The sequence below is a fragment of the Falco peregrinus genome, chromosome 7 (genome assembly GCF_023634155.1).
Source record: "Falco peregrinus isolate bFalPer1 chromosome 7, bFalPer1.pri, whole genome shotgun sequence".
Classification (NCBI taxonomy): Eukaryota; Metazoa; Chordata; class Aves; order Falconiformes; family Falconidae; genus Falco; species Falco peregrinus.
The window spans coordinates 24861819-24889437 of record NC_073727.1 but is presented as its reverse complement, the minus strand read 5'-3'; the positions used below and the strand labels follow the sequence as shown (position 1 = coordinate 24889437).

Here is a 27619-nt window from a genome sequence, read left to right as displayed (position 1 = left end):
CGGCCGCGGTCTCGCGTGGCCGCGGCGCCGGCACCCGCGGCCGGGGACGCGCTTCCACGCGGCGGCTCCCCGCGGCGCGCGCGGCCCGAGCCGGGCCCACGTGCGGCCGTGCCCGCCGCGCCGCCCGCGGGTGCCGGGGGCCGGGGGCGGGGCGCGGCGGGGGCGGCCGGCGGCGGGGCTGCCCGCGCGGCGCCGAGTGGGCGGCAGGGCGCGCGCGGCGGGGGCGGGGGCGCGCGGGGTCTCCAGTGGGAACTGCGCGTCCCCTGTGGCAGCGCCGGGGAGGGCGGGGGGGGAGGGGGGGGAGGGGGGAGAGCGGCCTGCTCCTCCCCCCTCCCCTCCCGCCTCTGCCCCTGCCCCGGGGCGGCGGGTGGCGCTGGCCGCGGCGGGTCGGGGCTCAGTGTCCTTGTGCGGAAATGACACACGGTCCCGTCACGTCACGCGAGAGCGCAGCGCGCGGACCCTCGCACACAAAGAGCGGGGGGGAAACGCGGGCACCAGCGGCGGCCGCTCCAGCCGCCCCCGCCGTCCCGGGGCTGCCGTGCCCCCGCGCGGACCCGAGGTAAGTCCCGCCGCCGCCGCTCGCCGGCCGGGCGGCAGGAGGGGCGCCGCTCCGCGCAGCCCTCGGCGGGGAGCGCCGCCCCGGCGGGTAGGGGAGGAACGGGGAGGGGGGCCGCGCCGGCGACCGAGCGAGCCGGGGAGCGGGAGCCGCGGGGCCGGCCCCTCCCCCCGGCCGCGGCTCGGGCCCCCCCCCCCGCCCCTGCCGCTCCACCCCGCACCCACCCCCCCGCCGCGGGGCGCGGGCCGCCGGGGGCGGGGGGGCTCTTTGTTCGCTGCTTGGAACGTTGCTATAGCGCTGCGGCGCGAGGGCGCGCGCGCCCGGCCCGGGCGGCGGGGCGGGGGAAGGAGAGGCGGCGAGGAGAGTGGGACGGTCACGCCGCCGCCGCCTCCAGCCTCACCTCGTCCCCTCCCCCCGCGCCGGCCGCACGGATCCGCCCGGGCAGGGTTCGGACCGGAAGCGCCGACCGCCGCCGCCGCCGCCTCGGGCTCGTGGGTCTGACCGCGGAAGCGGCCCCGGCCGCCGCGTGCGGGGCGCGCGGGGCGTCCTCGCCGCAGCCCCCGCCTCCGGGCGGGGCCTCGCCGCCGCGCCGCTCCCACGTGGCGGCCGCCGCCGCCGCCCCTCCGCGGGGAGCCCCGGCGGGGCGGGGGGGGGGGGGGAGAAGCCACCGCCCCCGGGACTGCTCCCGCCGAGCCGCCGCGCGGGGGCTTCGCGGGGCGTCCTGTAACGGCGGGGGCGGGGGGTCGCGGTGCTGCCCGGCAGCGGCGCCGAGCGGGGTTCGGTGGCAGCCCGCGTCGGTTCGCGGGGAGCCGTGCGCCGGGGGGGCCGGGGAGGGCCGCCGCCGCCCGGGACCGGCCGCCTCTACCCGGCGCCCGCCCGCTGCCTCTACCCTACTTTCCCCTGCGGTGCGTCCGCGCAGCCCTTTGTAAACAGACGGGAACAAACTCTGAAGCAGCAGAACGCGAGCCGGCGGCGGGCCAGCGGCCATGTGACGGCTTCCACATGGCGTTGACGCAGTCCCGGAGCTTTTTGGATTGAAGTGCGGGTAGAGTTTGCCGCTGCCACCCATAAACACTGCGTGTGCCCGACCCCTGGGGCACAGGCAGTTAAACAGGGGAGGAACGACCTCTTCCCTGCTTCTGGCTGACCACCGAGTCACCAGATCGTGAATTTACTGGAACGACTGCCCGTCGAATAAAAGGAATGGTTGCCACTCTGTGCTGATACCTTTTCTCCCCTGCTAAGTCGCACTCGGCGTTGGAATAGCCGCACCTTTTTATCTTTGCTGAGTATTTTCATAGCTTAGCGGAGTCCAGTGGATAAAAATAGGAAAGTCGAATGCAGTTCGGAGGAGACTTTAAATTGCCTGTACGAAGCTCAGATGGAACGGTATTTTAAAATAAAGGCAAAGAACAAGAGGAGAGAGAACTAAGCATTAAGGAAAACAAAATGTTTCTAATAGACCAGGGGAAAACACCTGACTGAGGAGGAACCGAACTGATGCATGAATGCTGGAAATCGGCTAGGTTACTGTTTTGCTGACCACTGCAATATTAAATTGGTGTTTGATGAAGTACAGGGGACAGGTTGAGAAAACTTCAGCTTTAGGCAACTTGTGGGAAAACTGAGAAGAGTAATTTTTATTCTTTTTTTATTTAAATTGCATCTGCAGATGTAACTAAAATGAAACAAAAAAAGACCCAAATTGAGAACATGCCCTGTAAGTCCTGTTGGCAAAATGCCCTTATAGCGGGCTGGCTTCGGTGGAGGCTTGAGGCTTCCTGTCCTTCACAGGGCAGCAGCGGAGGTTTTCAAACTATGTTAAATATAGGGATTTTATTCTCTGTAAGGGCAACGCTTCCAACGACATCTGCGTGTTCTTTTAAAGGTATTTTTTCATAGTTCTAGAACTTGTTATACATGTATTTATAGTCAGAATGTGATTGCAATGTTGGAATACTGTTTTCTAAGGTATTTAATATTTCAAGTGTCAGTACTGGGTATCAAGAATAAATTTTACTCAAAAACTCCACTCCTGGGTCACTAGCGGCACTTTACTATCTCAAAATTATTAAAATAGAAAGCATCTGCTTTTAGTATTGTTTATATTGTCTGCTTGTGTTTTGCTTACAGTTCAGTGAACGAGGTAATATTGTTATTTCACAGTTTCTTTAAGATGGGTATCAATTTGAAATATATTTTTTCTTAACTAAGGTGGTTTCAAGTATCAGACTTCTTCGGAGTGTTCCCTTTTCAAGTAACTTCCCAGCAAAGCTCAGAAAAGTTACGAGCTTTAAGGAAACCTGACTAAATATATACAAAGTGTAGTCAGGTATATAGCTCAAACAGTACAGATTTTCCCCTCCCTCCCCAATTTCTGGCTGTTATAATAATTTTAGGTAATTTGTAATGTTAGTCAGTAAAAATGTTTCAGGCAGCATACTGACAGTGATCCTTTCCTTGCTATTTGCTTATTCTGGGCATCATACCAATGAGTGTGATCATGAGGTTTTCGGTAATAGAAGGATACTTAAATAGAAAACAAAAATTTTAGTGAAAATGCAAAAAAAAGTCCAGAAAAAATGGCATTGTTTTGTGGGTTTTTGAGGCCTTCTTGAAATTCTGTAATACTTATAGTCAAATCACTGGCCCATAGAATTGAACAGAAGGCAAACATTGCCTCTAAGAAATACATTTTACGGCTCAGTTTTGGAGTGGTATTTGCATATAATTCAGTTGAATTCAATTTGAGTTGCATTGGTTTTTTACAAATGGGAGGAATCAAATGTACCCCAAGGATAATTGCAATGTTGAAACTATTGAACCCAGTGCTACAGCTAGGAAGTAAAAGATGCAGATTACTTGGCTCCTGAAGCAGAACCCGGAACATACAGTTCTCTAGGTTTGCTTCTACAGCCCAGCAGGAGAGCTTTCCAAGGGGCAGCCTGGAAAGCACCACACACCCTGGGCAGGAGGCAGCTCCTGGGCAGCCTGAGCAGAGGCTTGTGCCTTGGGTCCTGTCTTCCCCTGGGACTGCAGGGCTGGTGTTGAGAATGAGGGCTGTTGCTTCAAAGCGACGGGACTGCTTCCACTTACCCACGCCAGCTTTCAAAACTGTGGGCTTCCCCTGGGAAGCATTGGTCATTTTCTGGTTTTTATCCAGTGCATGTTTCATACAAAATACAGAGAGACCCAGAGACAGGGAGCAGTACCTCAGACACTTGACTGTCTGGTGAGTGTCTAACTATTAGATTGATTAATCGTTGTCCCTTGCTGAGGATGAGTATTTGTACCATGGTTTGGTTGGCTATGGATAAACCACACTTTAATTACGTAGCATAAGACCATTGCAATTTTGGGATAAAGTCCTGTTACAGGAAGGCATATGTAAGAGGAGATGCTGTTAAACAGTGATTCAATGTACAGATCTTGTAAAATATATCCAGTGTTACTTACTCAGAATATCAGCTTTTTTGGCATTCCCATAATTTATTTAACTTTACTAGGTTACCTGTGCTTTAAGAGGAGTGTTGTATCTTTCACAGCATGCTGAAAACAAGGAAACTGAGCAGCCACACAGGCTATTAAACGCATATGTAATGTTACTAGCAAGCACATGTGTCTCAGCTTTTGAGCAAAATGTAAAGAACAGTTCACCTCTTCAGAAGCATATGACACCCTAGTAGAATACTTTTCATTGAAGTCTCCGAGTTTTATATATGAAGCAATGTGCCACCACGAGGCTTTAAAAGGAATAAACATCTCATCATACACAATATCTAATCCCCTGTATTTTCAGTAACGTTCTTATAGTCTATAATAAAGAACTAAAGCATTCCTTCCAATGTACATGGAAGATGCTAAAACATTTAGTGGGACAGTGTGCATTTAAAAAGCGGCATCTACACATTTACTGTGCATTAATGAACCGAACAATACAAGGTTATGCAAGCATTTAAATTCTAAATAGCAAACTTGTATAAAACTGATAACAGGCTTTCTTATTATAGTAAAGCGTATTCATTAAGGTAATGATTCATTTAGATTTGTGATTATAATTAACAGGTGTTATGAAGTCAGAATTGCTTTCCACATACAGCAGGTATACACTTTTATGCTTTTCTACATGGTTTTTGCACTTCTTTTTTTCAGTTGTCAGAACTTACTACATTAGATGTGGGAGTTTAAAGAGTTAGTTTTTTACTTACGAACAGCAGAACAACAGTATTTTTTTCTGGTGGACTTTTTTTGTTTGTTTTTTAAAGTCAGAACTTGGAACTGATCAATCAGGCTTTCTTTAAGACTGATTGCAAAGGCAGAGAGCTGCCCTGATCTTACGTTATCAGCAAGATCTTTTCTCTTTGCATTGTGCTTTTACGATGGTCACAGTTATAAGACAGGTAGGGAAAGCATCCTCCAGGGCCAACACATGAGTAATTGTTAGATGGTAAATAGGAGAACGCATGTTATGGGATGATTTAACTTAGGCTTATGATTCAAGTCTGTTTTATATACCAATAAGTAGGTACACTTTTATGCTACTTTTAAGTAGCGTTATGCATTATACTAGATGATATGAGACTGAAATACGTTTAGAGTATGATTTGCAATTTGTTCTCTTGCTCATAAAATCTTTACCTAAGTGCTTTAAATCCTTAAGGTTTCAGTGCATGTTTCAGGTAGGCGCATTTTTGATAAATGAATCGCGTTTTTTGCTCTACTTGCAAAAGCATCATCAGGGTGGTAGTTAGCACCAAATGCATGGAGAAACATTCCAAAACCGCATTTTTAAATGTATTCTTCCATGCTTTGGAACTTGCAACATTGCACTAGGCATTGAGCTTCCCTGTTAGCCACAGGTAATACCATTTCAGTGTTGAATGTTACCAAAATGGTATGATGGTACATTTAAGTGTCATAACCTGCTAGGTCTTTGGAATAGAGACATGTGTCTAAGTGATACCAATGGAAGTAGGGAGGGGTAAGTCCCTTCACTGAGCTGTCTCATTCATCATCTAATCTGATGAGAAGAAGGGAGAGCGGGATCTGTGGGAAGGGGATTTGGCCGGTAGTGATGGCCAAGGTGCGCTGGGATCCCCCTTCTTTTCCAGCCCCCTCATGCTCTGACCCACTGCTCTTCTTCCTGCTTGCCCTCCAGCGTGCTATAACCTGGTGATTAGATCACTCTTCTAGGATTTGGGGACCTGAATTCTTGTCTCTGCTGCAGAATCAAGGGCAGGAAAGTTAAAAAAAACCAACCAACCAAACAAAAAACCCCAACAGATTTTCTGGCTCCCAAATACCTCTTTAAACATTGTGCCGTTGCTAAGTGAAAAACCTTACACTTACTTGTGACCGTCCTCTATGAGAATCCAAAAGTACTGAGCATGTTCTGAAAATGGCTGTTGAATGTTAGCCAGCTGGCCAGATGCAGAGGAGGTCCTAGTGGAGCAGTCCCAGCAGGGCTCAAAAGGTTTTGTGTATCTGGTCTGCCAGCAACTTGGTATCTAGAATTTGTAACCAGCTACAAGTTAGCTGGTAGCCGAGTGGGTTTTCTGGATCTTGCTGCAAATCACAAGATCACAAATCAAACACCCTTAGGTTGGTGTCTAGAGTTACTGTAATGCATGTTCAGTTTATTAGAAATAGATTAACTTGAAACAGGACAAAATGCTGTATATCGCATCAATTCTCTCCAAATAGGCTCATCGTACATTAGTTTAAAATGAACAGTATCCTCATTTACATGATTACAAATCAGGTATTTTTATTCATTTCTCTTAGAATAACAAAACCTTAATCACCTTAAGAAAACTGTCCTTTTTGGTTCATCTATTTTAACTGTTTCAAAAGTATCAGGACCTGTGGGTGAGTCTGGAGGGCTGAGCCCAAAGGAATGTTTCTGTCGTCCCAGGAAGGCTCTGGTATCACGTAGGCTCCCTTGTGTGACACCTAGCAGTGGCTTAGCACAGGTACAGTACCCGTACTAGCAGCTATCCAGGCAGTTTAGATAGGAAGGTGAGTACATGCTGATAGTCAGCAAAGTGTTTGGTTTTGAGACAATGAGTTCATATTTTCATATTTTGTAAAGCATTATTTTTTTGGTCAGTTCAGGTGAAAATACAAGAAGTTTCAGCTAAAATTCAGACATACAAGTGCTTAGGTTACAGCTCCAGTCAACTTCGTTAGGATCAAGATCTGGCTGTTGATGTAGATGTTTGGTATGTTTTGGAATCCTTCCTCCAGATCCTCTTCTCACCAGAAAATAGGATGTACTGCAGCATCTGTCTGTAGCCCAGCAAGATAAAGCTGCCAAGACAGGTTGCTCTGCCAGTCATGGCTGCAGGTCCAGGCCCCCAGCTTCAGCACAGGGTGTTCACTCCTTCCTAGAACTGGCTAACTGCTGTCCTGTAGATAGCGCTGAGGCAGTATTAGGCTAAAGATGATAAATATATTTACCTTTTGTTTTGAAAAAAGATATATATAAATACGATATAAGAACAAAGTATCATTGTATAGTCAACATGACAAGGAACAACTGTCAGGTGTTTGCTTTACTAGGTGGATTACTTGTTCAGTTGCTTGTTGCCCTATTTTCTCCCAAGTTCTCCTAGGTCGTTTTTACTCCAGCTTTGCTTATTCTCGCAGTCTGGGGCAGAATGCTACCTCAAAGCAGATTTTGACACTGCTGCCTCTTCTATGAAGCCAATAATAATTATTCATAAGTACCTATTCACTGCAAACAGTATTTTAAAGAATCTGAAATGTGTTATCTTTAGCAGACTGTGAACGATCAACAGAATTATTGTTAACCCTACATAGACAGGTGTACATGCATGCATGATCACGCATGCCCACATACTTTCCTTCTTCCCACAGGCCTTAATTTCCTATGGAGGTGATGATACAGTTGCTGTGTTGACATCTCTGTGTCCACTCACTACTCACTTGTGAGTCCATTGCTACCCAAATTTGAAGCGAGATGGTGGTGTAAATAGGTGGTAAGTGAAGTTTTGTGAAACGGTTGAACCAAGCCAGTGGCTTGCGGGTATGAGAGAGATTAATTCCTCCTCTCTGTCCCAGATCACGTGCATACTCTTGGCCCAATTTCTTGCCTTACCCTTTACCTCTCTGAATTAGAAGAAAAGTAACCCAGCAAAGAAAGAAGTGAATTGTTTTCTGTCAGTTTGTCAAGGTGAAAGAGCTCACCGAAGGTTAAGGCTGGCACTCACGCTTGACTGAGGGAGCAGGTGGGGTTATGAGGCAGGAAATCAGAGGGGCAGTTGGATCCTGTCTCTTGATAGAAGTTGTTATATTTGTGTCATTTTCTCAGGTTACCTAAGTTCTTACAAATCTCACAAAGAAGAAACCAGATAAGGAGACAGATGTTGATGTTTCTAGGGCTTGTGGAAAGGAAAAGGTTGGAGCTCGTGCTTTGTTTGGCGCCCCAGTCTTTCTAGGCCTCATTGATTCTGATGCTGGTTTGGATTATTCACTTTTAATTGGATTCTGGCAGTTTTCAAATAAAACAAAAAATACATAATAACACTTTGTTTCAAATTTTTGAAATAATGTTTTGACTTTGTTATTTGTCCTGAGTTTGGGATAGCTTTCATCTACTGATGTTACCTGCTTCAGAAAGTTAACTGTTACCCAGGGTATGTGCTTTGCTTTAGTTTTCACTTTTTTCCAGTTTTAGAGTGGCTATTCAGATTCTTATTATCTTCTCTTTCCAGTTTGCCTGTATTGTCTCAGAAGAATTATCCTAAAGTGTTTTTCCTATTTAAATAGCAGTAATAGCAGGAGTTAGAAGGAAAATATAATTCCCTATATCCCCTCCTAAATATTTTGTGGTGTTATGGCTGCTGCCACCTCCACAGTCTTCCCTTCTGGCTCTGTGTTTACCATCTTTTAGTGTTTTGCTTTGATAGAGCAGCCTAGGATTATCTGGAAAACCATTTTGATTTCCATTACAGAGTATTCTGTAGTGGTATCGGCTGATTTGCTTGCTGTCACCTCAGGCCCTCACAGAAAGGCTCTGTGTCACACTTCCTGAGCACTGGCACGTGTTGGTCTCATCTCGTACCACATCCCTCAGCCTGAGCCTAGTGCAGTGTGGAAAACTGTAGGAAGGATACAGGCACTGAATATCAACGTATTTGAGACATCAGGGCAAAATACAAATATTTAGTGCTATGTGCTGCTTTCCAGCTTAGATTTTTGATGGTGCTGTATGAAGTACGCTGTCTTAGGATTTTTCATAACAATCTGTGGTGACTGCATCTAAATTCATAAATAATGTTGACTTAGTAAGACTTGGTATTAACCTTTACCAGTGCTTGCCAGGTGTCTTAGAAGTTGGTGTGAGCCACTTAGTTTCATGCTGTTATGCCTCTAAAGAGTTTGCAGAAGTTTAAGTGAAGTGACTATATTACAACTAAGCTGGCATAATTTATTTGTGGATCAATTCATAAATGCAAGTCCCAAAACAGGGAATTGTGGTAGGTAAAAGGAGTAGATAAGGGATTTGTAGTAGCTCTACATCCAACTGTTGGAGACTTTCTGGTGACATGATGATGAAGACAATCTCTTGTTATCCTCTTGACAGTGCCCTTCACAAGGCTGTACATAGGGGCCACATTGAAGGTCAGCCCGTCAAAGGTATTTTGGCTTCTAGAGTGGCCCAGTATGAGCTGATTTTATAACTCCATGCATTTTCCATTTGGTTTGCTACTCATTGTACTGCCATTGTACAAAAGCTGATCCAGAGTGGGACCTCATACTTACCATTGGCAGCCATCAGTTGCTGGTGAAGAAAAAACTCATAGCTACAAAGCATTCAAGTGTTTACAAGAGTTCAACAGTGTTTTGAGCTTTTTTTTTTAAAAAAAATATTCAACACTATTTAGAAGAAAGGTAGAGAATATATTTTTCTCCAAAACAAATTCTCTGTCTCTTTCTCTCCTTGTCTTTTAAATTTCATTATAATTCCCACTTCTGGGCTGTACATACAGTTTTGATTGACTGGTTTTATTCACTTGCTCCAACCAGAGAGAAGTCTGTCTTGATTTCAGACCTTGGTTAAAGGATAAGTGGGAACAGTTGAAAAGAAAACTATCTGAAGGAAGAATGTGGAAAATGTAAAATAATAATATTCTGAGGCCAAGTAAACATAATGCTGTGTGTAGATGAACTGGAGTGGTGTGTGACAGTTTACCAGTCACCAGCTCACTAGTTGAGAGTATCAGTTTGCAGCTGTGCGCCCACGGTCGGTGGGATCTGATTAGGTTACTTGCTTTGCAGATCTCCAGAAGTTTTAGAATATCTTTTAGGGACATGTCCACAGATCGATGTTTGCCCTCAAGTAACTTGCAAAATTAGTTTTCAAGGAAACAGAAATACAAACCAGTCTTTCATTTGAGAAGTAATGCTAAATTCATGCTAGAATAATACATATATTTGTTTTTCCCTCAAAAAACATTCTTGCATTATTTAGAGGCTGACAGTTAGGAAAAGAGGAATTACTGTAGATCTTCAGATTGCTCTGCTTGAATTGATGCAATCCATATAAAAAATCAGAGATTTTTATCCTGCAAGTATATTACAGTTTATGATGAGTTTTCCTTCTGTGATCACTTTGAGTCACCCACAATGACAATATAAAAACATTGGACTGTAATAAGAAGCAGTAACTTGGTACAGGATAGAGAGTTTAATACAGTTAACTTCCATTTATATAGTGCCAAGATACTTTATAGAGAAGGTTAAAATGACTTTTAGTTTTGTCCACACCAGAAAAAGACGTGTAGTTTTAAATACTTTCCTAGCTGTCATATGTTGTCAGCAGTATAGTTTGCATGTTGGCAGGTCTAGTTATTAAAACGTACAGACTGGAAATTATTTGTGGGGTGTTAATGCCCAATGGCTCTAGATTAAAAGTAATTATAAAAACAGATGTAGATGTTTCCTGATTCCAGAGGATGCTGATATTTACCTTTGTGGTTTTGTTTTGTTCTTTAGTGGGATAGAAGATGAATTCAGCTGAAATCACTGATGATGATGAAGGTAAAATATTATACTTTGTGTAATTTATGATCAGGAAAAAATACTTGTTGAGTTAAAGCCTCTATAACCTGATAAAGAATGCACTTGGATCAAGACAAGTTACATTAATGTTTCTTAAAGAGGTATCTAAAATACACCATCACCTTTATTACTCATTTTATTTCCTGCTCTGCATCCTTCCTCCCCCTCCAAAAAAATCTTCCTGCTGTAACTGTATTTGTTTATACTTTAGATTCTTCCTTGGGGAAGAAACTGTGATTTACTGGATGACTGAATAGTTCCTAGCATAATAATCACTTGACTTTGAGGTGGCCTCAGCATGCACTTCATTGTACAAGTCATAAAATATAATGAAGTTCTTCAAAACACATTTTCATAAAAAGAAACAAGCCACAAAAGATTGTATTAAGGGTGTCATGGTTTTCTGGAGAGAGTGCTTTATCTTTCTAAACCTTCTATTTTTCCAGTAAAAATTCCTAAAAATAATGTTGTGAAAGTAGAAACAGAAAATGAAGATGAAGCTCTAGACTGCTCGGTAACGTCCAGGTCTGCTGAGAAACACTCACTGGATGGCGCAGTTACTTGCCTGCAGGATTCCAGCAAACGGAAACAGACCTCACTTGGTTGTGATGGTTCAGGGAGCCAGCAAGATGTCTTACCCAGTGTGAAGAAAAGACGCTTTACACAAGAGGTGACTTTTCTATACACGATTCTGTGATTTTTCTGGTTTTTATTTCATAGGCTAAATTATTGCTGCTATAAGCAAAATGCAAGTCATTTAATTAGATTTGCATTAGTAACGAGTTTGAGACAAACATGGCTAATCTTAACCCAGTTTGCACACATTATTGTCTGGGTATTTCTTTAAATAACGTGGGAGCGATCATATCTATGAAATACAGTTCTAGGTTAATTCATTCATGTGAAGTGTATTTTTCTTGTTTGTCAGAGAATGTAGGAGCAGGTAGTGATTTGAATTAACTTGAGCATGACTCTGATTACAGGCCCTCTCATGTCACAGAGTCCTTCAGCTGGATCCACAGCAATAAAATCAGGCTGTAATTCTTTCTTCTGTGACACAGATTTCAATGCCAGTGAGACAAGTATAAATTTGTGTATTATTTGAAAGGTAAAAATGCAGGGATGCAGAAGACTTCAGCATATGAAGAACAGAAAGTATTACAACTTCTGGTGCAGCATCTCACAACAATCCAGTTAGTGAAGGAGATGCCCAAGTTTCTTTGGTTACCCTGTTCTAGTGTTCTACCTCTCTAGCAATTGGAGATTTTCATTAGTCTTTGCTGAAACTGAACAAGTTTCTTTTTGTCCTTGTTCTTTTCAGTAGGGAGAGCAGTGATCATCTGTTCCTAGAAAAGTCTTCTGCACGTCGGAAAATCAGTGTGATGTTGCCCACCCTCAGCCCTTCCTTTCCATGACTGTAATTCTGTTTTTCCAGCTCTTTTTCAGGAGTCGCCTTATATTTTTGTTGTTCTCTTTGAGATTCCTGAAAGTGTAGTGTCCAGTGTTGGATAGTCACATCTCTTCTAACACCCTCTAGAGCAGTGAAATGACCTCCTGTTTTTCACACTCAGCACTTTATTAAAATAACCTAGATTCAAATTCATCCGCTTTTGAATAACTTCAGGCCGTGGGTTATATTTAGTTTATGACCTACTCTAATGCACATATCCTTTTCTGCTGTTCTGCTACCTAGCCAGTTATTCTGTGTTGTATTTGTGCATTTTATTTCTCATTTCTAGCCATAGCTCTTCATATTTCTTTTTCTTGACTGTCATCTCTCTGACTTCTTGGGGCTTTTTTTTCCCCATATGCCTTTGGTAGGTAGGTTTTAATCTTATTACATGGTGTCTTTCTTTTCCTTTCTCTTTTTACAAGTGTTTTACTTACATTCAGATTCTTAAAGAGCTTCATAATGGTCTCTAAACTGTGCTTGCTTTTGATCTTACTGTTTGCTGTTTGCCTTTATTAAATTTTTAATTTCAATTTGAAATTAATTATAACTTTGGTCTTCTAATATCAGAAAGTGACCCAGTAGCAGCGATGAAAATTCATTCTTGACTGACCCCAGTGAATCAGCATGTTTAGTTAAAAATACCAACCAGAAATAGCCCTCAATCCTAACATTTTTAAAGTTAATTGCTTTTCTAGTACCAATGTTTTGATTTAGTTGACTTCACCAACTATGTCTGTTTAAACAGAGGACAAAAATGTTTGTGATTTCTGAGAATATTGTGCTTTTAGTATATTTTAACATCACATAGGCTACTATGTATGATATAAGCAGAGTTGTACTTTTTGTGTTATATAACCATAGTATTGGGCTGGTGATTATAATCCTAAATGACTTTCTATCAGAAGACATTTAGCTTTTTTAAAATTCTGATTGTCTCTTCAGAACCTGAAATTAATTTTCCCTAATTTTCTTTAAAAAAAGTGTGACTTCATAACCAGAAAATCATTTTCCCTATTTTTCTTTTAAAAAACAAGTGTAGAATGTTGTAATTTTTAAAAAATTATGTGCAAGAAATTTCCAAGTTCTCATGTGTTTGATAGAATCTCTTTATATGTTTCTTGCTCATGTATTCATTCTTCTTTACTCATATGCTAGAATATTATGCTCTGTATTCTTACAGATACTTAGACTTCATTTTTTAAGTATAATAAGGTACACAAATTAGCTGGACTTTAGCACTGAACAGAGCAATAACTAAACTTTTAAAACTTGTCTTGGGACTCTGAGAGATAGCGTGTGAGACTATTTCACAGTTACTTATATTGGTCACTGTGCATTCTGAAAATGTTCAAAGAATGTATAAAATATAAAAACTTGCTTTGCAAATGTAGTATAAAAGTCAGCACTGTCTTACGTACATTGAGTCTCACAGAACAACATCTTTGCTTATTTTTTGATGGTACATTAAAACTGATCATCTTAAACAGGTGTAGTATTAGATGAAATACATTGATGTGTAAAGATCAGTGTTACAGAAAAGTAATTAAAAAATAGTAATACTAGTTTAATTGGACAATTTATGAAAAGCCATGTATTTATGCTGTGGATACTGCCGTTCCCAGATGGAAACTGTTTAAAGGCAAGATAATTAAAAGCAAAAGGAACGAAAACAAGTATGCATCTGAAATAGAAAATCCTTAAATATAGGCCAAAATGTGTTGTCATCTGTTAGTCAAACACTGACTGTGTGTTTTTGAAATGCAGATAACAAATCCGTCCTGCAACTGTATTCAAACACTCTGATCTGCATTAGTGAAAGGGCAGAAGTTTGCTGCCATCGCAGCAGTGATCTGCTGCTCTTAGCGTGAACGCTTCTCCTCATCCAGAGTATGGTGTCAAAAACTGAGAATGCAGACTTTCACAATACTCACTGTCAAAGTGCAAGACAATGAGTTTATGCTAATACACTTTCCAATACTGCTTTGCCCTGGCTCTGGATGTGGGGTGTGCATTAATAGAAGTTAACCTCACATTGCCAAGTTTTATTATAAATTAATCAGGGAAAAGGTATGGCAGGAGTTCTGATGAGAACTGACAGACAGCTGGTGGCCCATGGCAAGCTATTTAGTAGAGAAGGAATTGAATGGATCATACTCAGTCTGTGAAGGAATATTTGGAATGTGCTCTATAGGAGTGTTAATGGAAGAGCTAGCTACTTAGGTAGCAGGTCTCACTGTATGTCTAAGAAATGTATTCTCCAGAATTGCTGTTTTGTTTTGTTCTTTTGATCTAAAATGGTAAGAGTAATTTGTAATTCAGTCTGGATGTCTGACTGAGGAGCAGAACTACGTTTATGTCAGTGGGGATTTTTGTGACCTGCTTTCCCATGATGTCTCTTTGGGAGAGCCTTATTACCATCCGGAAATACCTCTGTTTCTCCGCTGACAAGTATAGGTGGTGTATGACACCTTCAGTCCCAGCGTAGAAGCCTGCAGTTAGGTGGGAGCAACGTGGATCTCAGTCTGCTCCCAATTTGGTCTCTTGTGTTCTGGTATTTTACAAGTCACAGAGAGCTGATTTAGTTAGGGTGTATCATACCACATTCTGGGGTGGTATCTTTATTAGCGGGTGGTGTTACAGGACTCTGATTCTTTGCTGTCCTCATAGCAAATGGGTGGGACTGGAGCAACAGTCTTCTAAATGGGACCTGGAAGTCAGGTGTCCTATACCAGCACAGCTAGGAATTTTGCGCACTGTGAAATAGATTGCATTTGCATTATGCTTTCATTTTATCATCAGCTTTGGATGTGAAAACACGAGGTTTCATATGTAGGGTTGCATGATGTGAATGAGAGCAGAACCTGGAAACACAACTTCAATCTAGCCGAGTCTGCTGTTTCTAAACTTGGAGCAGAAACCAGCTTGTTCTTTCTGAGCCTGTTTTGAGTGTATATTGCATTAGAAATTAAAAGTAGTTTGATTCAGTTTGTCACTGCAGTAAGCAGATGCCAAGTGTGAGTACACATAGGGACCAGATTAATTTCATGAGTGTTACAGTTCTATTTTTTTCAGAAAGGAACCTCAGTTCAAATTCCTCACTGTAGGACATAGTGGGGGCTTCACTAGAATTTCAAATTGCTTGTGACTCTCAGCTCAGGCCTCAAGGCCGTGTTCCATTTGTTTTAATCCTTGAATGCAAATTATGTTTTTTATCTAATTAATAATCTGTGGAACAAGCCAAGCAAAACGTTGCAGTACAGCCTTCTCTAAAATCTGTGTGTTTTCTCATATTTTAATTCTATACGTTGGATTTTGATTCTGTTGTATCTGCTTCCTAAGAATTACTTGCAATAGCCATGTGTTTGCAAAAAACACCAACCCACCCAAGCCCTGCATATTTGCTCTGATTTGGTGAAAATGCTTGCTTCCGATTTCCAGCAATGAGGAAGAGCTAGAAAGTCTTAAGAACATTAATTCCTTAGGAACTCATTACTGTTATTTATATAAATAGTTTTGAAAACTAGAAACCCATGAGTCTAAACTTCCCTGCCTTTAAGAATTACAAAAATCTTAGGCTTCTCTTTTTAAAAAGACAATACCAAGGTACTTTTCACTTTGGTTTTCACTTTTTATTATTTATATAGAATACTTTTTTAAAATTATAGTCGTTCTTAGAACTTGCTTAGGAGTTGTACACCATAATAAAGATTAAAAAAACCTCTACATAAACCTTTCACGTTGAAAAGAAGAGAATAAGCATAATTCTGGTGTTTTATAACCTGGTATTTTCAAACGCTAACCTAAAGAGAGTGCTGGAACATTAAATGCAGTTGTTGGAGGCAGTGGCAAGGTCACAGGACCCAGAAGTCAGGAGTCAGAAAATCTAGATTCTATTCTTGGCTCTGTCGCTGACTTGTTGCCACCCAAATTTGCTACAGCCCAAGATCCTCGTATGCAAGGTGAAGCATAATGATACTTAATTTGGGAGAGTATTTAGAGCTCTGTGGGGAGAGTACTAAGGATTATTGCATTTCTATTCCATGGAGAAAGCTATGAGCCAAAACAATAAAACCCAAACACCTAAATAATACTTTACTGTATTTATTCTCATTCTTCCTACTGTATTTATTGATTTTGATCTACTTAACTAAGTCCTTCTGGAGAAAATTTGACTTAGCATATTTATTTAACAATGCCTGCTTAAGGGACACATACTTATAGCTAATATTTTTAAGGCAGTCTTACTAATACAGTATTTGTTCATTCAAAGGGCTCCCTTTCAAACATGAAGAACAGAGATGCTGGCTCACCCACTCAGGTAAATGCAGAGCAGCCAAACAAGAACAAGAATCCTAACGTGACATGGCTCTGTGAAGAAGAATCCTTCAGTGACGTAACAACTCCATCTTATAAAAAACCTCTCTATGGCATCTCACACAAAATCACGGAGAAGAAGAACCCACCAGGAGCAGAGCAGTTTGCTTCTTATGAGTTGTTTGAAAAAATCAACCCCAGCAGTCCCTCACATCTTCGGACTTTGAATGACCAACGGAAAAGGGACTCTGCTACAGCCATAGCCGTAACAGCAGCCACCACAGATGCTGACCCAAATATATATTCTTTGATACAGAAAATGTTTTACACGCTTAACACCCTCAATACCAATATGACTCAGCTTCACAGTAAAGTTGACCTGTTGTCTTTGGAGGTTAGCAGAATTAAAAAGCAAGTCAGTCCAGTAGAGTCCGTTGCAGACTTCAAGCCTCCCCCGGAGTATCAGCTGACTTCTGCAGAGCTCAAACAGATCATGGATCAAAGCACATCAGGCGGAGACCTAGCTTGCCGGTTGCTAGTGCAGCTCTTCCCAGAGCTCTTCAGCGATGACGAGTTCAGCAGAAGCTGCAGTGCATGTGGCTTTCTCAACAAAAGGAAACTTGAATCTCTTCATCTACAGCTTATCCGTAACTATGTGGAAGTTTGTTATCCTTCTGTGAAGAATACAGCTGTGTGGCAGGTGGAGTGTTTGCCTCAAGTCAACGATTTTTTCAATAGATTTTGGGCTCAAAGGGAAATGGAAAACAGTCAGCAGAGTGTGCAGTCGTCTGGTTTTTATGAGACTGAGCAGGTCGAATCCTCTCATTTTATGGAGGATAAAGAGCAGGAGGAAGCTTTGTCCTTGGACAGGAGTAATGCTATTGCCTCAGATTACATGCTGGATGCTCAGGATCTCAATGAATTTTTAGATGAAGCTTCTTCTCCGGGGGAATTCTCTGTTTTTTTGTTACACAGATTGTTTCCAGAACTCTTCGACCACAGAAAATTAGCTGAAAGGTACAGCTGCTTTGGAGACTCTGGAAAACAACTGCTGGATCCTCATCGGCTTCAAATAATCCGTAGGTACACTGAAATTTACTTTCCAGATGTGCAAGAAGAAGCAGCCTGGTTGCAGCAATGTGTTCAACGAATAAATGATGAGCTTGAAAATACTTATATGGATGGGAGTGAATGTGATCAGATGAGAGATGACTGTTACGATTCTTCTAGTTTACCAGATGATGTATCAATAATAAAAGTAGAAGACAGTTTTGAATATGAAAAGCCTGGCAGGCGCTCAAAAAAAATTTGGCTTGTACCCATAGACTTTGACAAACTTGACTTTCCCCCTCCTGATTTCGATGTCCCTGTGCCGGATTACCTGTTGAACAAAGAACAGATTAAAAGCATATATGAAAGCAGTCTTTCCATAGGCAACTTTGCCTCTCGATTGCTTGTTCTTTTATTTCCTGAATTGTTTACTCATGAAAACTTACGGAAGCAATATAACTGTAGTGGATCTTTAGGCAAGAAACAGCTCGACCCCACTAGAATTAAATTAATTCGACATTATGTGCAGATACTGTACCCCAGAGCAAAGAATGACAGAGTGTGGACATTGGAGTTTGTTGGGAAGCTTGACGAGAGGTGTCGACGAAGAGACACGGAGCAAAGGCGCACATACCAACAGCAACGGAAAATCCACATACCAGGGCCCGACAGGAGGGAATTTCTCAGCTATGCAATAAATGCCGAGAGGTTTCGAGAAGAATTCGAAGGGCCACCACTGCCACCAGAAAGAAGCAGCAAGGATTTTTGCAAGATACCACTCGATGAACTCGTTGTTCCTAATCCAGACTTCCCTGTGCCTTCTCTGTATTTGCTGTCTGATAAGGAGGTAAGAGAGATAGTGCAGCAGAGCCTGTCTGTCGGCAACTTTGCTGCCAGGCTTCTCGTAAGACTCTTTCCCGAGCTCTTTACTCCGGAGAATCTCAGACTGCAATACAACCATTCAGGTGCTTGTAACAAAAAACAGCTCGATCCTATCAGACTGAGACTGATCCGTCATTACGTGGAGGCAGTTTACCCTGTGGAGAAAATGGAAGAAGTATGGCATTATGAATGTATACCGAGCATTGATGAAAGATGCCGGCGTCCTAACAGAAAAAAGTGTGATATACTGAAAAAAGCAAAGAAAGAAAAAAAGTGACAGGCTCTTTTAAATTCATAAGACTTTGACCACTAAATTATTGTCAGGATTATGCTTTGGTTTAGACTGAAGGGCCTGTGGAGAGCTGAGAGCGCTCAGCATCTAGGACAGTCAGGCACTAAGTTTGTTGCGTTTTAATGTGTGTGGCATCTATGTGGGCACGGCAGGGGTGGGGAAGTGGCTTACTACATTTGTACATGGCTAAAGACCGTAAGTCATTGGTGATAGAGCTATCAATGACTCACTGAAAGCATGGTTTTGACTGGTGCAAATACATGTATTGAAACTGTATCACACCACTCCCCATTTCTGCATCTTCCTTTTTTTCACTTTATAGTAATAAATAATTTTTATTTTTTTTAAATCATGCTCTTCAGGGGCAATTTTTCATTATACCCTTATAAACAGTCTTTGAAATTTAAACTTAATTTGAATTTGAAAGTGCCATGTTCATTGGAAATCATTGGAATATTAGACTGTGCTTCTACAGTAATTGCAGCTTCCCATTTGTTTTGTTCTTGGTGATACTGAGATACTGAAAATAATACCATGTCAAATTAACTATTGAAGAATTGAGATATGAGCATAGACGCAATGTGAATGTTTTTTTTTTATATTGACACCACAAGCTTGATCCTGCCCCTGTGAGTTCTTTTTTTTGTTTTGTCCAGTGTCACTGCTGGCGTGACTGAGGATGGCTCACCTGAATAAAGCCAGCAGAACAGACCCAAGGCTATACCCGTGGAATGTCTTGCCATCGCCTGCTTGCCACTCTATTTGTAAAATAACAAAGAAACAACAACAACAAAAAAGACCTGAAACAGGAACTTAGAAAAAATTTTACACCTTACTCTCTATCAATATGATTCCAAAGGTTTCCAGTGTTCATATTGAAATACATATATAAAAAGTACGTGCAAAGATTGGTTTTGTGATGAAATTCAGTGTTTCAGGGTCCCCCATGTACGAGCTGTGGTAATGTAACTCATTCTTTGCGTGAATGCAGCAGCGTCTGGATATTTTGGGTGTAGGGATATTGAACTCCCTCACTTTGCCAAACTGATTTAGTGTAATTAGTAGCTATTTGGAGGCATAACTGTGTAGGTATAACTTAGGTTCATACGGTCAAGTTTGCATCATTAATATGTTCAATTGTAACAAAGACCCCCCAGAACCCAATATGAATTTGCTGTATGACTTGTCACTGAAGAGTGCTGCTTTAAAACTAGTTTTCCTCTTTTTTTTCTTCTTTTATTTTTTCTTTTGATGCTGATAGAAATGGTGAGAGTCAAACATGGACTTTTAAGACAGTAAAGGCAGTGATTGCTTACTGACATCACTGGAACACCTTGAAGCAATTGATGTTCTCTGTGGTCCTTTTTTGGTTTGTTTTTTTTTACTTAGATGGGTCATAGTATCAAATTTGAAGTCAGTTCCAGTATAATTTTCTATTGTAGAATTTTTAAGAAAGTACAAAATACTTGATATTTTTACTTCAGATTTTTAGAATTTGTTGTTCTTAGAGTCATATTGATCCCTTTCTTTTGAAAGCAAAACAAAACGTTTTTTTCTGATGGCAAGAACTAGTAAAATTATGTTAAACCAGGAGTAAATCATAATAGATAGTAGCATTTGCTCATTTTCCCCACATGCTAGCAACATTCTCAAAGAATGTATGAAGAAAGTCATGAATGTACTAAATAATACACTGATACTGTTTATATCCATTTTAATGTTTCCCGTTGGTTTAAATAATAGCAGACCATGCACAAAATGGATATCAGAGCAAATATGGCTATAATAAAATGAAAACATTTTACCAAAGATAAAGAACTGATACCACAATGTCTGCATCTTACCTTTCATTTTAGTGCATAAATTTAGTAAATTGAATGTATTGGAAACCAGGATTTTATCTTGTAATTGTATGCTACCTAGCACCTCTGTTAAATTTTTTACATGCACTTTCATGGGAGATATAAAATGACAAAATATTAACAGCTGCTTAATTTGTTGTTGTGAGTGGCTAGCCAGAAGGTAAGAAATATAATTACATTTTCTTATCTTAATGTCATACATGTCTCACCACTTAGTGATTTTGAAGCTCCCAGAATAATTCAATATATATTAATTTTTTGTACGATTGACAGATGTTACTAGCTAGCATGCAAATTTGAGATGTACTGACTTTTACTGTAGATTAAATAAAAAAATCAGTCCATTCATATTATCTACTAATTAGTGAAAAAAGAATCTTCACCTTTTAAATTACATTTTTGAAAGTTGGATAGTAATATTTTGGTTTTTTCTCTTCTGTCTAATTGCTGCGTACATTCCTTTTATCTCACTCTTCACAACCCTATCATGAGTCATTTGATTGTATGTTTTATAACATATCAAGAAAATACAGACATATGGACAGCGACATAGTTCACTAATGAAAGCTCTTGCAGTGCATCTGAAGTACAGCCACTTCATCCAGTTGGTCAGTCTTGTAAATAAATTAAAGGTATATTATTTTCATACATGAGGAATGTTGTCTGGTGATTGCTTGAGCACAAGCAGGCATCTTTTCCTGAAGTCTGTTACTAAGATCTGAGATAACCTTAGCAAGTCGGACAATACGTAAATGAAAAAACCTTGGTTTGCTGCAGCCATTTTAAAAATTTTCCTGTCTTTCAGACCTTTTTAGTTTAAAAGAACAAACTTGTCATTTTGAAAGTGAGGCTATGATAGGAAGATTGCTATGTATTGAAGCGTTTGGAACCTGCATAGCCATGCGCACACTGACTTCCTATGGATGAACATTACCTTCTACCTACCAGGTCAGTAAAGCCCGTTAAGGTGAATATGAAGTGTCTTTATCTACTTCTTACAGTTTAAATTTATCAACTTTGGATTAGCATTGAATAGCCCACTTCTAACAGCTTTCTGAAAGAAAGTGTAATATATCCTGTCTATTTTTGTGTCTGGCCCATTTTTCACAAATGAAAGACTGACTTAGAAGCTCTGTAAACAATGTTTAACAGCACACCAGAACGGAGATAAGTATGCAACAGTTCATTGCCTGTTAACTGTATTCAGCTGACAGAATCGACAAGTTTGCAAATGAGAAAAATCTTTACTTGAAGTCAACCTTATGTTGATGCATTACAGCCACCGAAGTGTTTCATGTTCTAGGAAATGTTTGTGACTTTTTTTCTTATCTTCAAAATGCATATAATTTTATTTTTAGGTACATTTTTTTAAATCTGTCATTTGTCTCTTTTCAGTTATTGTTTGATATTTATAGCAGAGAGAAACAGGATTGTGTGCTCCACACTACAAAGGCACAATAGGTTTTATTTCATGCTGGAAGGGGCTAACATGAATTCTACAGCCCCAAGAAGCACAGCAAATGATACGCAGGTTTTATTCATAGTTTGGTTTTATTCAGATTTTGTTTTGCTGATTAAAGGGATATGAAACAGCTGGAAAATTCAGTGTCTTAAGCTTGCATGTGTTGAGGATGGGGCATAAGTTGACAGGTGTTCTTATTTACCATGCATATTTTAGTTGATTGTACTTAAAATCTATGGGAGAACAATCATGGCAGGTTCTCAAGCCTATGATTTTTATGAGTAAATGAAACGCACTCCATCACTGTCATTGCCAAAATTTCTTCATTTCCACAGTTTGACTTTCTGATTTTTTTCCATTGTTACTGCAACTCAGCATCAACAGGGTTATGGGTTTTTTCTCAGGAATATTCTGAAAACATGTGCTTGAAGTTGTTTAAAAGGGATAGATGAAGTGAGGGTTTAGTTCCCTGTCTTAATTCTCTCTGTCTTTGCTAAGAAAGGCAGAAAAAGAAAGAAGGTTTGTCTTCTACCTACTTTTTTTGTGCTGGTAAATATTAAGACGTCTAAATTCATAGCAGTGACAGTGCTTTCAAAATTCTGATTTTACCCTCTCCGTCATAAAAGTCATTCATTTAAACTTCTCACTGGTAGTGATAGTCTTATTTTCTTACAGAAGTTTCTCACAGAATACATAATACTCATCGTTATCTTTGTCACAGCTCATACAAATCCTGTTCTGAGAAGCCAGCTCTCCTGCAGCAGTCCTGGCTGAAGGAGCTGCCCTGGGCTGGCCAGTCTCAGCACTGGAAGCAGATGGCTCCTAACAAAATCAGAACTCTATCATACTCATTTTCCTTAAACTTCATCTGACTGGCAGGAGATTAGCCCCTTACACTGTATTATTTTTATCCAGCCTGTTCGTTTTTGTAATTTTCTAGATGCTGTCCTTTCTAGTTAGTGGCCATAAAAGCCCGAGACATGGGCAGACCATCTGCTTACTCCATTTCCTGATCTGTTCCATGATGGGCGCTGTGGTCCCCACTGAACATTTTTCTTTCATTAACAATTCAGAAAGAAGAACTTTGATTCTTGCAGGAAGTGAAGAGCTGTAATAGCCAAAAAGTGGGCAAAATCACCACGTGTCCAGTCACACTAAACTTCGTGTTAATAGATGGAAACAAATTGTGATTAGTGAAGACTGGAGGAAAACGGCTAATTAGTATCTCCCCACCCCCAATGTCAAGTAATCATTCCCAGTTTCTTTCACAAATTTCATTATGGCAAAACAGTTGTTTGTGATTGTTTCCAGAGGCATTTTGTAGTCTTGTGTGTTAGTGCTCACTTCTCTGGGAGGCAAAATATTCCTTTAATGTTAACACTTTGAGGACTGTACCACTTTGGTTAGCTGGTAAGGTCATGTGTTAGCAAGGTCTACAAACGTTTCCTGAAAAAGAAAAATCCAGAGGTACCTGTCAGCAGCAGGAACGAATCACTCAATAGGATCACATCCTACATGTGTGATTTGATCCCTCGTATAAAACCTGGAGTTTGGGTTTATGTCATGTAATGCTCTCCCTTGTCTCTTGCTCTCTATCTCTCTTGTTCCAAGAATTAAAAAAAAACCCAGGGTCTCCTTGAAGTGCTTGTCTATATATACGTTGAATGCTGAAGTACTGGAAACAAGAATTTTGGCTTCAGCATTACTCAGATTTGCAGGGCTCCCACGCATCCCCCTTTTGCATTCCTTTCCCCACATGCTATCATAGAATGGCCACTGCAGCTGGCCTGCACAGGCGGTTGGGTGCTGTAATTTGGTAAGCGCCGAAGGTAGGCTGTCCTGTTCTGATGTGCCATTACAGAAAAAAAAACCAACAACAAATAAAACCCAGAAACACTTTGATGCTTTTCTGTTCTAAGGAAACAAGAACTACCTATTATTTTGGGGGCCAAAGGAGTCAGAGTGTAATCCCCCTCCACGCTGATCTGTAGGCAGCAGAACTCAGAACCCGTTCAGGAGTGTCAGTATGTGCCTGCTTTAGTTGCCCAGGCTGACTCTTCTGCTAGACCTGAGTCCAGCTCCTGTGTAAGCGATTCCCCAATATTCCTTCACAGGATTCTCCCGCACCCTGCTCCGTAATGCAGGCTGGCCCATGTGCAGCAGGTGCTGCAGCATGTAACGTTGCTCCTGCAGCAGGTGGAACATGCAAAGCTGTCAGATAACGCTGGGTGCTGTGCAGTGACAGCTGGGTCCTGTACCCACAACCTGACGGTGCCTGCCTCTTACAGGACCAGGCAAATTCTAGATCAGGTTATCCCTCTGTGCAAGGGCAGGGATGGTGGCCATTCTGGGCTCCACGCCTGGCAGCCAGCATAAGGTTGGATTCGTCCGTGGTTAATGCAGATGTAGCTGGGACAGCACAGTCATCTCGGCAGCCTCCAGTGAACTTAGTCACGTGTCAAGCCGTCCAAACTATCCTTTATGACCTCTCGGCAGTATCTTTGCGAGGAAGCCCTTTCATGTAGTTCCTCCACCATGCAGATGCCTGTATCCTGGAGCAGGAAATTCATTACAGCAGTGAGAGAAGGGCAGAAGCGATGATCATTTACCCATTCACTGTCCGTACCCAGAACTCTTGAGCAGAAGGAAAAGCATGTATATGTCTCCCACCACTCAGCAGTCAGTGGCAGTAGCAATTTTGTACTTGATTAGTGGCAGTCTCCGTTTTAGGAAGATCATTAAAACTTCTGTTTGACCACTTCTTACTACTTTGACGTGTCCTTTGACCAGACACCTGACCATGTTATCAGATGAACTCCCATCACCTTCCATTCCCAGCTGATAAAGGGAAGATGCACAGCCGATTCCCGAATAAGTTTAGGTGTCCTTTACATACACACATTCTATGTGAGCCTACTTTGTCTAAAAGCCACCTGAATGTCTGGCAAAAACTGTGGCTGTGATGTGCCTGTTCCTACACCTCTGAGAACTCATACAGGCTCTGCTCACCTGGCACACACATCAGTCATTAACCAAGCCTTGTCCTTCTTTAGCTCACAGTCCAAATGTTTGAAGGCTGCAGAAACAAGCGCAACCTGCTCAGCAGCATCTGGCCCCAATAAAAAGGTCTGATCAATACAGAGAAGCTTATCCAGCACTGATCAATGTAGCTAAGTGGAACAGCTACTCACCTTCCTGCTGTCATAGTTTCCCTCCGAGATCACCCTGCCTGTGGCTGAAGCTTTTTTTTCCTGAAGCCAATGGGTACAGTTCTCTCTCCAACTATTTCAATCCTGAATCCACAGAGGGTGCTCCCAGCCATCACTTCATTAGAAAGCCTGCCTTTGGTTTCCTTTACTGTGCGGATACCGCTAGTGGATCAACACTTAAACCAATCAAAGCCTGCTTCTACCTTCCATCTGTCAGTGAAGACCTGGTTTTGGTAGCAGTCACAGAATAACACAATGGTTTGGGTTGGAAGGGACCTTTAAAGATCACCTAGTCCACACCCCCTGCCATCAGCAGGGACATCATTCACTAGACCAGGTTGCTCCAAACCCCATCCAGCCTGGCCTTGAACACTTGAGGGATGGGGCATCCACAGCTTCTCTGGGCAACCTGTTCCAGTGTCTTACCACCTTCATAATAAAAAATTGCTTCTTTATAACCAATCTAAATCTACCTTCTTCTGGTTTAAAACCAATGCCCCTTGTTCTGTCACTACAGACTGGTAAAAGGTCTCTGTCATCATTAGGAAAGGGCTAGTCTTGATTGCAAGCTCTTGTCTACTTTACTTCCCAATAGACTTTTGCAGAAGTTAAAATCTATGGCTCTGGCCTAATACTGTATTCATATTCTGTGCAGCTCAAGAAGTTACCCTGCCAGTGCTCTGTCTTAAGTCATTGGCTTTCAGGGATGCAGCTTTCTTGCCCATCTTGGATGCCAGGCAGACGTTGGCTTTTTTTGTTGTTAACTGTTTTTATCTTGCACGGAACAGACTCTTTCAGAAACTTAATTCCTTCATGTCTGTACCTTGGCTATCCCCAAGCCCTAAAGCATTCCTGGGGCTTATGGATGGGGTCCTATTCTGGCCCTATAAGCGCTGGTGTGTAAGCTACTGCTGCTGGAGGCGGCAGGCAGTGTGACCACATTCTGACAAGCACTTAGGTAACAACTGGTCACTGACCAGCAACTGGAGCTCACTGACATATTGCTCATAACACATCTTTCTGTCACAGCACTCTCAAAACTAGCCGGCTGCAACAAGGCTTTTACCATCCCATACCAGGTTAACTTCAGTAAGTGGCTCCCACACCTTGCCCCAGCGCAGCCACCAATCCCCCACAAGGTTTCAACAGTTCATCTACTGTTCATGCTGTTTCTTCATACTCTTCAGGCCGGTCCCTCTGCTTCTTGCCTCTGCAGCATCATTCTCGTCTCCATCCAGGGCACTCTCTCTTCTTCCTCCGCTTCTTCCAGATCTCTCTTCATCCAGTGCTCCTCTTCCATACCCCTTAGAGCTATTCAACTACTTCACAGAACCAGCCACAGCTGCGCCTTATCCCATCAGCCAGCCTACCACCCCTGAAGCCAGCTCACAGCTGTATATTATCAATGTTAATTAACCCAGTTTCATTCCTCCACATCAGGGGTCCTCAAACTTTTTAACCAGGGGGCTGGTGCATGGATGCAGTGGCAGGCAGTCATCTGCGGCTGTTTGGTTCCCCCCCAACCCCCGGTGAGGGGGCCCGGATTGAGGACCCTGGGAGACTGTATCCAGCCCACGGGCCGTAGTTTGAGGACCCCTGCTTTACATCTTTCTACTTGTTTCTCTCGGTGACCCTGGAGATTATGGGAGCCACTTACAATAGCAATGGTAGGTGGGATGGGGGAGCAGAGGATGCAGCTCATCTCTTTATTTCCATAGCACTTGGTGCAAGCTCCAACAAAGACGGTGGAGACAGCAAAGCCCGCAATGAAAGTACAGCCTGCCATGTTCCTCTGGGTGCTTGCTATGCTGAATTCCTTAACGTCTGCAGTATAAGGATCACCAAAATCCCCTAGGAAAGCTTTCCAGGATCATGTCTTCTCAAGAACCAATGTTTTTAAAAGGTCACTATGCCTTTAAAATATTAACTACACATATATCTGCATCTTTAAGCATCTACACATTCATAAAAAAAAGCCCAAAACAGCACAGATTTTAGTTATGCCTAAAGAAAGCTAGAAATTACTTTAAATCCCACACACAGTAGCCACCACTTTTAAGGCTACAGACAGCAGCAGGTACAGCCTGCTTAAACAGTCATCAAGTAACTGTTGGCAATTGAGCCCAACAGTACCCATGCACTCCTGACCAGGTGAGCAGTATCGCTTCCTCTCACCTCGGAGACAATTTATGCAGTGAAAACCAGTCATCGCTTTCCCAGAGCTTTTATGCTTACCTCATAGTCTGATGCTTAACCAGAGCACTAGGTCTGCTTTGTGAGCAACAGTTCCTTGCCAGTGCATTTAGATTTCAGGAACACCAAAGAAAAAGTGTCCTGGAATATGCTCCTGCTGCCTACTCTCTTCTTCCCTCTGGGCTCTCCAGAGCAGGTAGGGAGCAGACCATGGACTGGACGAGCAGTAGCTAGCTGCTCCTACTGGCCAGTTGTCCTAC

At 42.2% G+C, this 27619-nt stretch overlaps 1 protein-coding gene across 8 annotated transcripts; it reads left to right on the top strand.

Annotated features, from left to right (window-relative positions):
• Positions 1 to 266: 266 nt before the first annotated feature.
• BEND3 (BEN domain containing 3) lies at positions 267 to 27619 on the top strand. 8 transcript variants are annotated; one of them, XR_008748024.1, is made up of 7 exons: positions 268 to 559; positions 7436 to 7557; positions 10577 to 10621; positions 11089 to 11312; positions 16366 to 18306; positions 21301 to 21443; positions 22679 to 27619. XR_008748024.1 is itself a non-coding variant. In XM_055809828.1 (6 exons), exons 3-6 carry the CDS (start codon positions 10588 to 10590, stop codon positions 21313 to 21315), a joined length of 2214 nt encoding a protein of 737 aa, XP_055665803.1. In that variant the 5' UTR covers positions 268 to 559; positions 7436 to 7557; positions 10577 to 10587; the 3' UTR covers positions 21316 to 22600. The 8 variants fall into 8 exon arrangements, 7 of the variants coding, with proteins under 7 accessions (XP_055665799.1, XP_055665800.1, XP_055665803.1 ...); XM_055809828.1 differs by lacking the exon at positions 22679 to 27619 and having other exon boundaries at positions 21301 to 22600; XM_055809827.1 differs by lacking the exons at positions 21301 to 21443; positions 22679 to 27619 and adding an exon at positions 19290 to 21148 and having other exon boundaries at positions 269 to 559.

Bases quoted from the DNA above. Each gene is read 5' to 3' on its own strand.
- BEND3 (XM_055809823.1), top strand. From the start codon at position 10,588: ATGAATTCAGCTGAAATCACTGATGATGATGAAG. The intron at 10,622-11,088 runs GTAAAATATTAT...CTATTTTTCCAG, and splicing joins AATCACTGATGATGATGAAG to TAAAAATTCCTAAAAATAAT. The intron at 11,313-16,365 runs GTGACTTTTCTA...GTTCATTCAAAG, and splicing joins AAAGACGCTTTACACAAGAG to GGCTCCCTTTCAAACATGAA.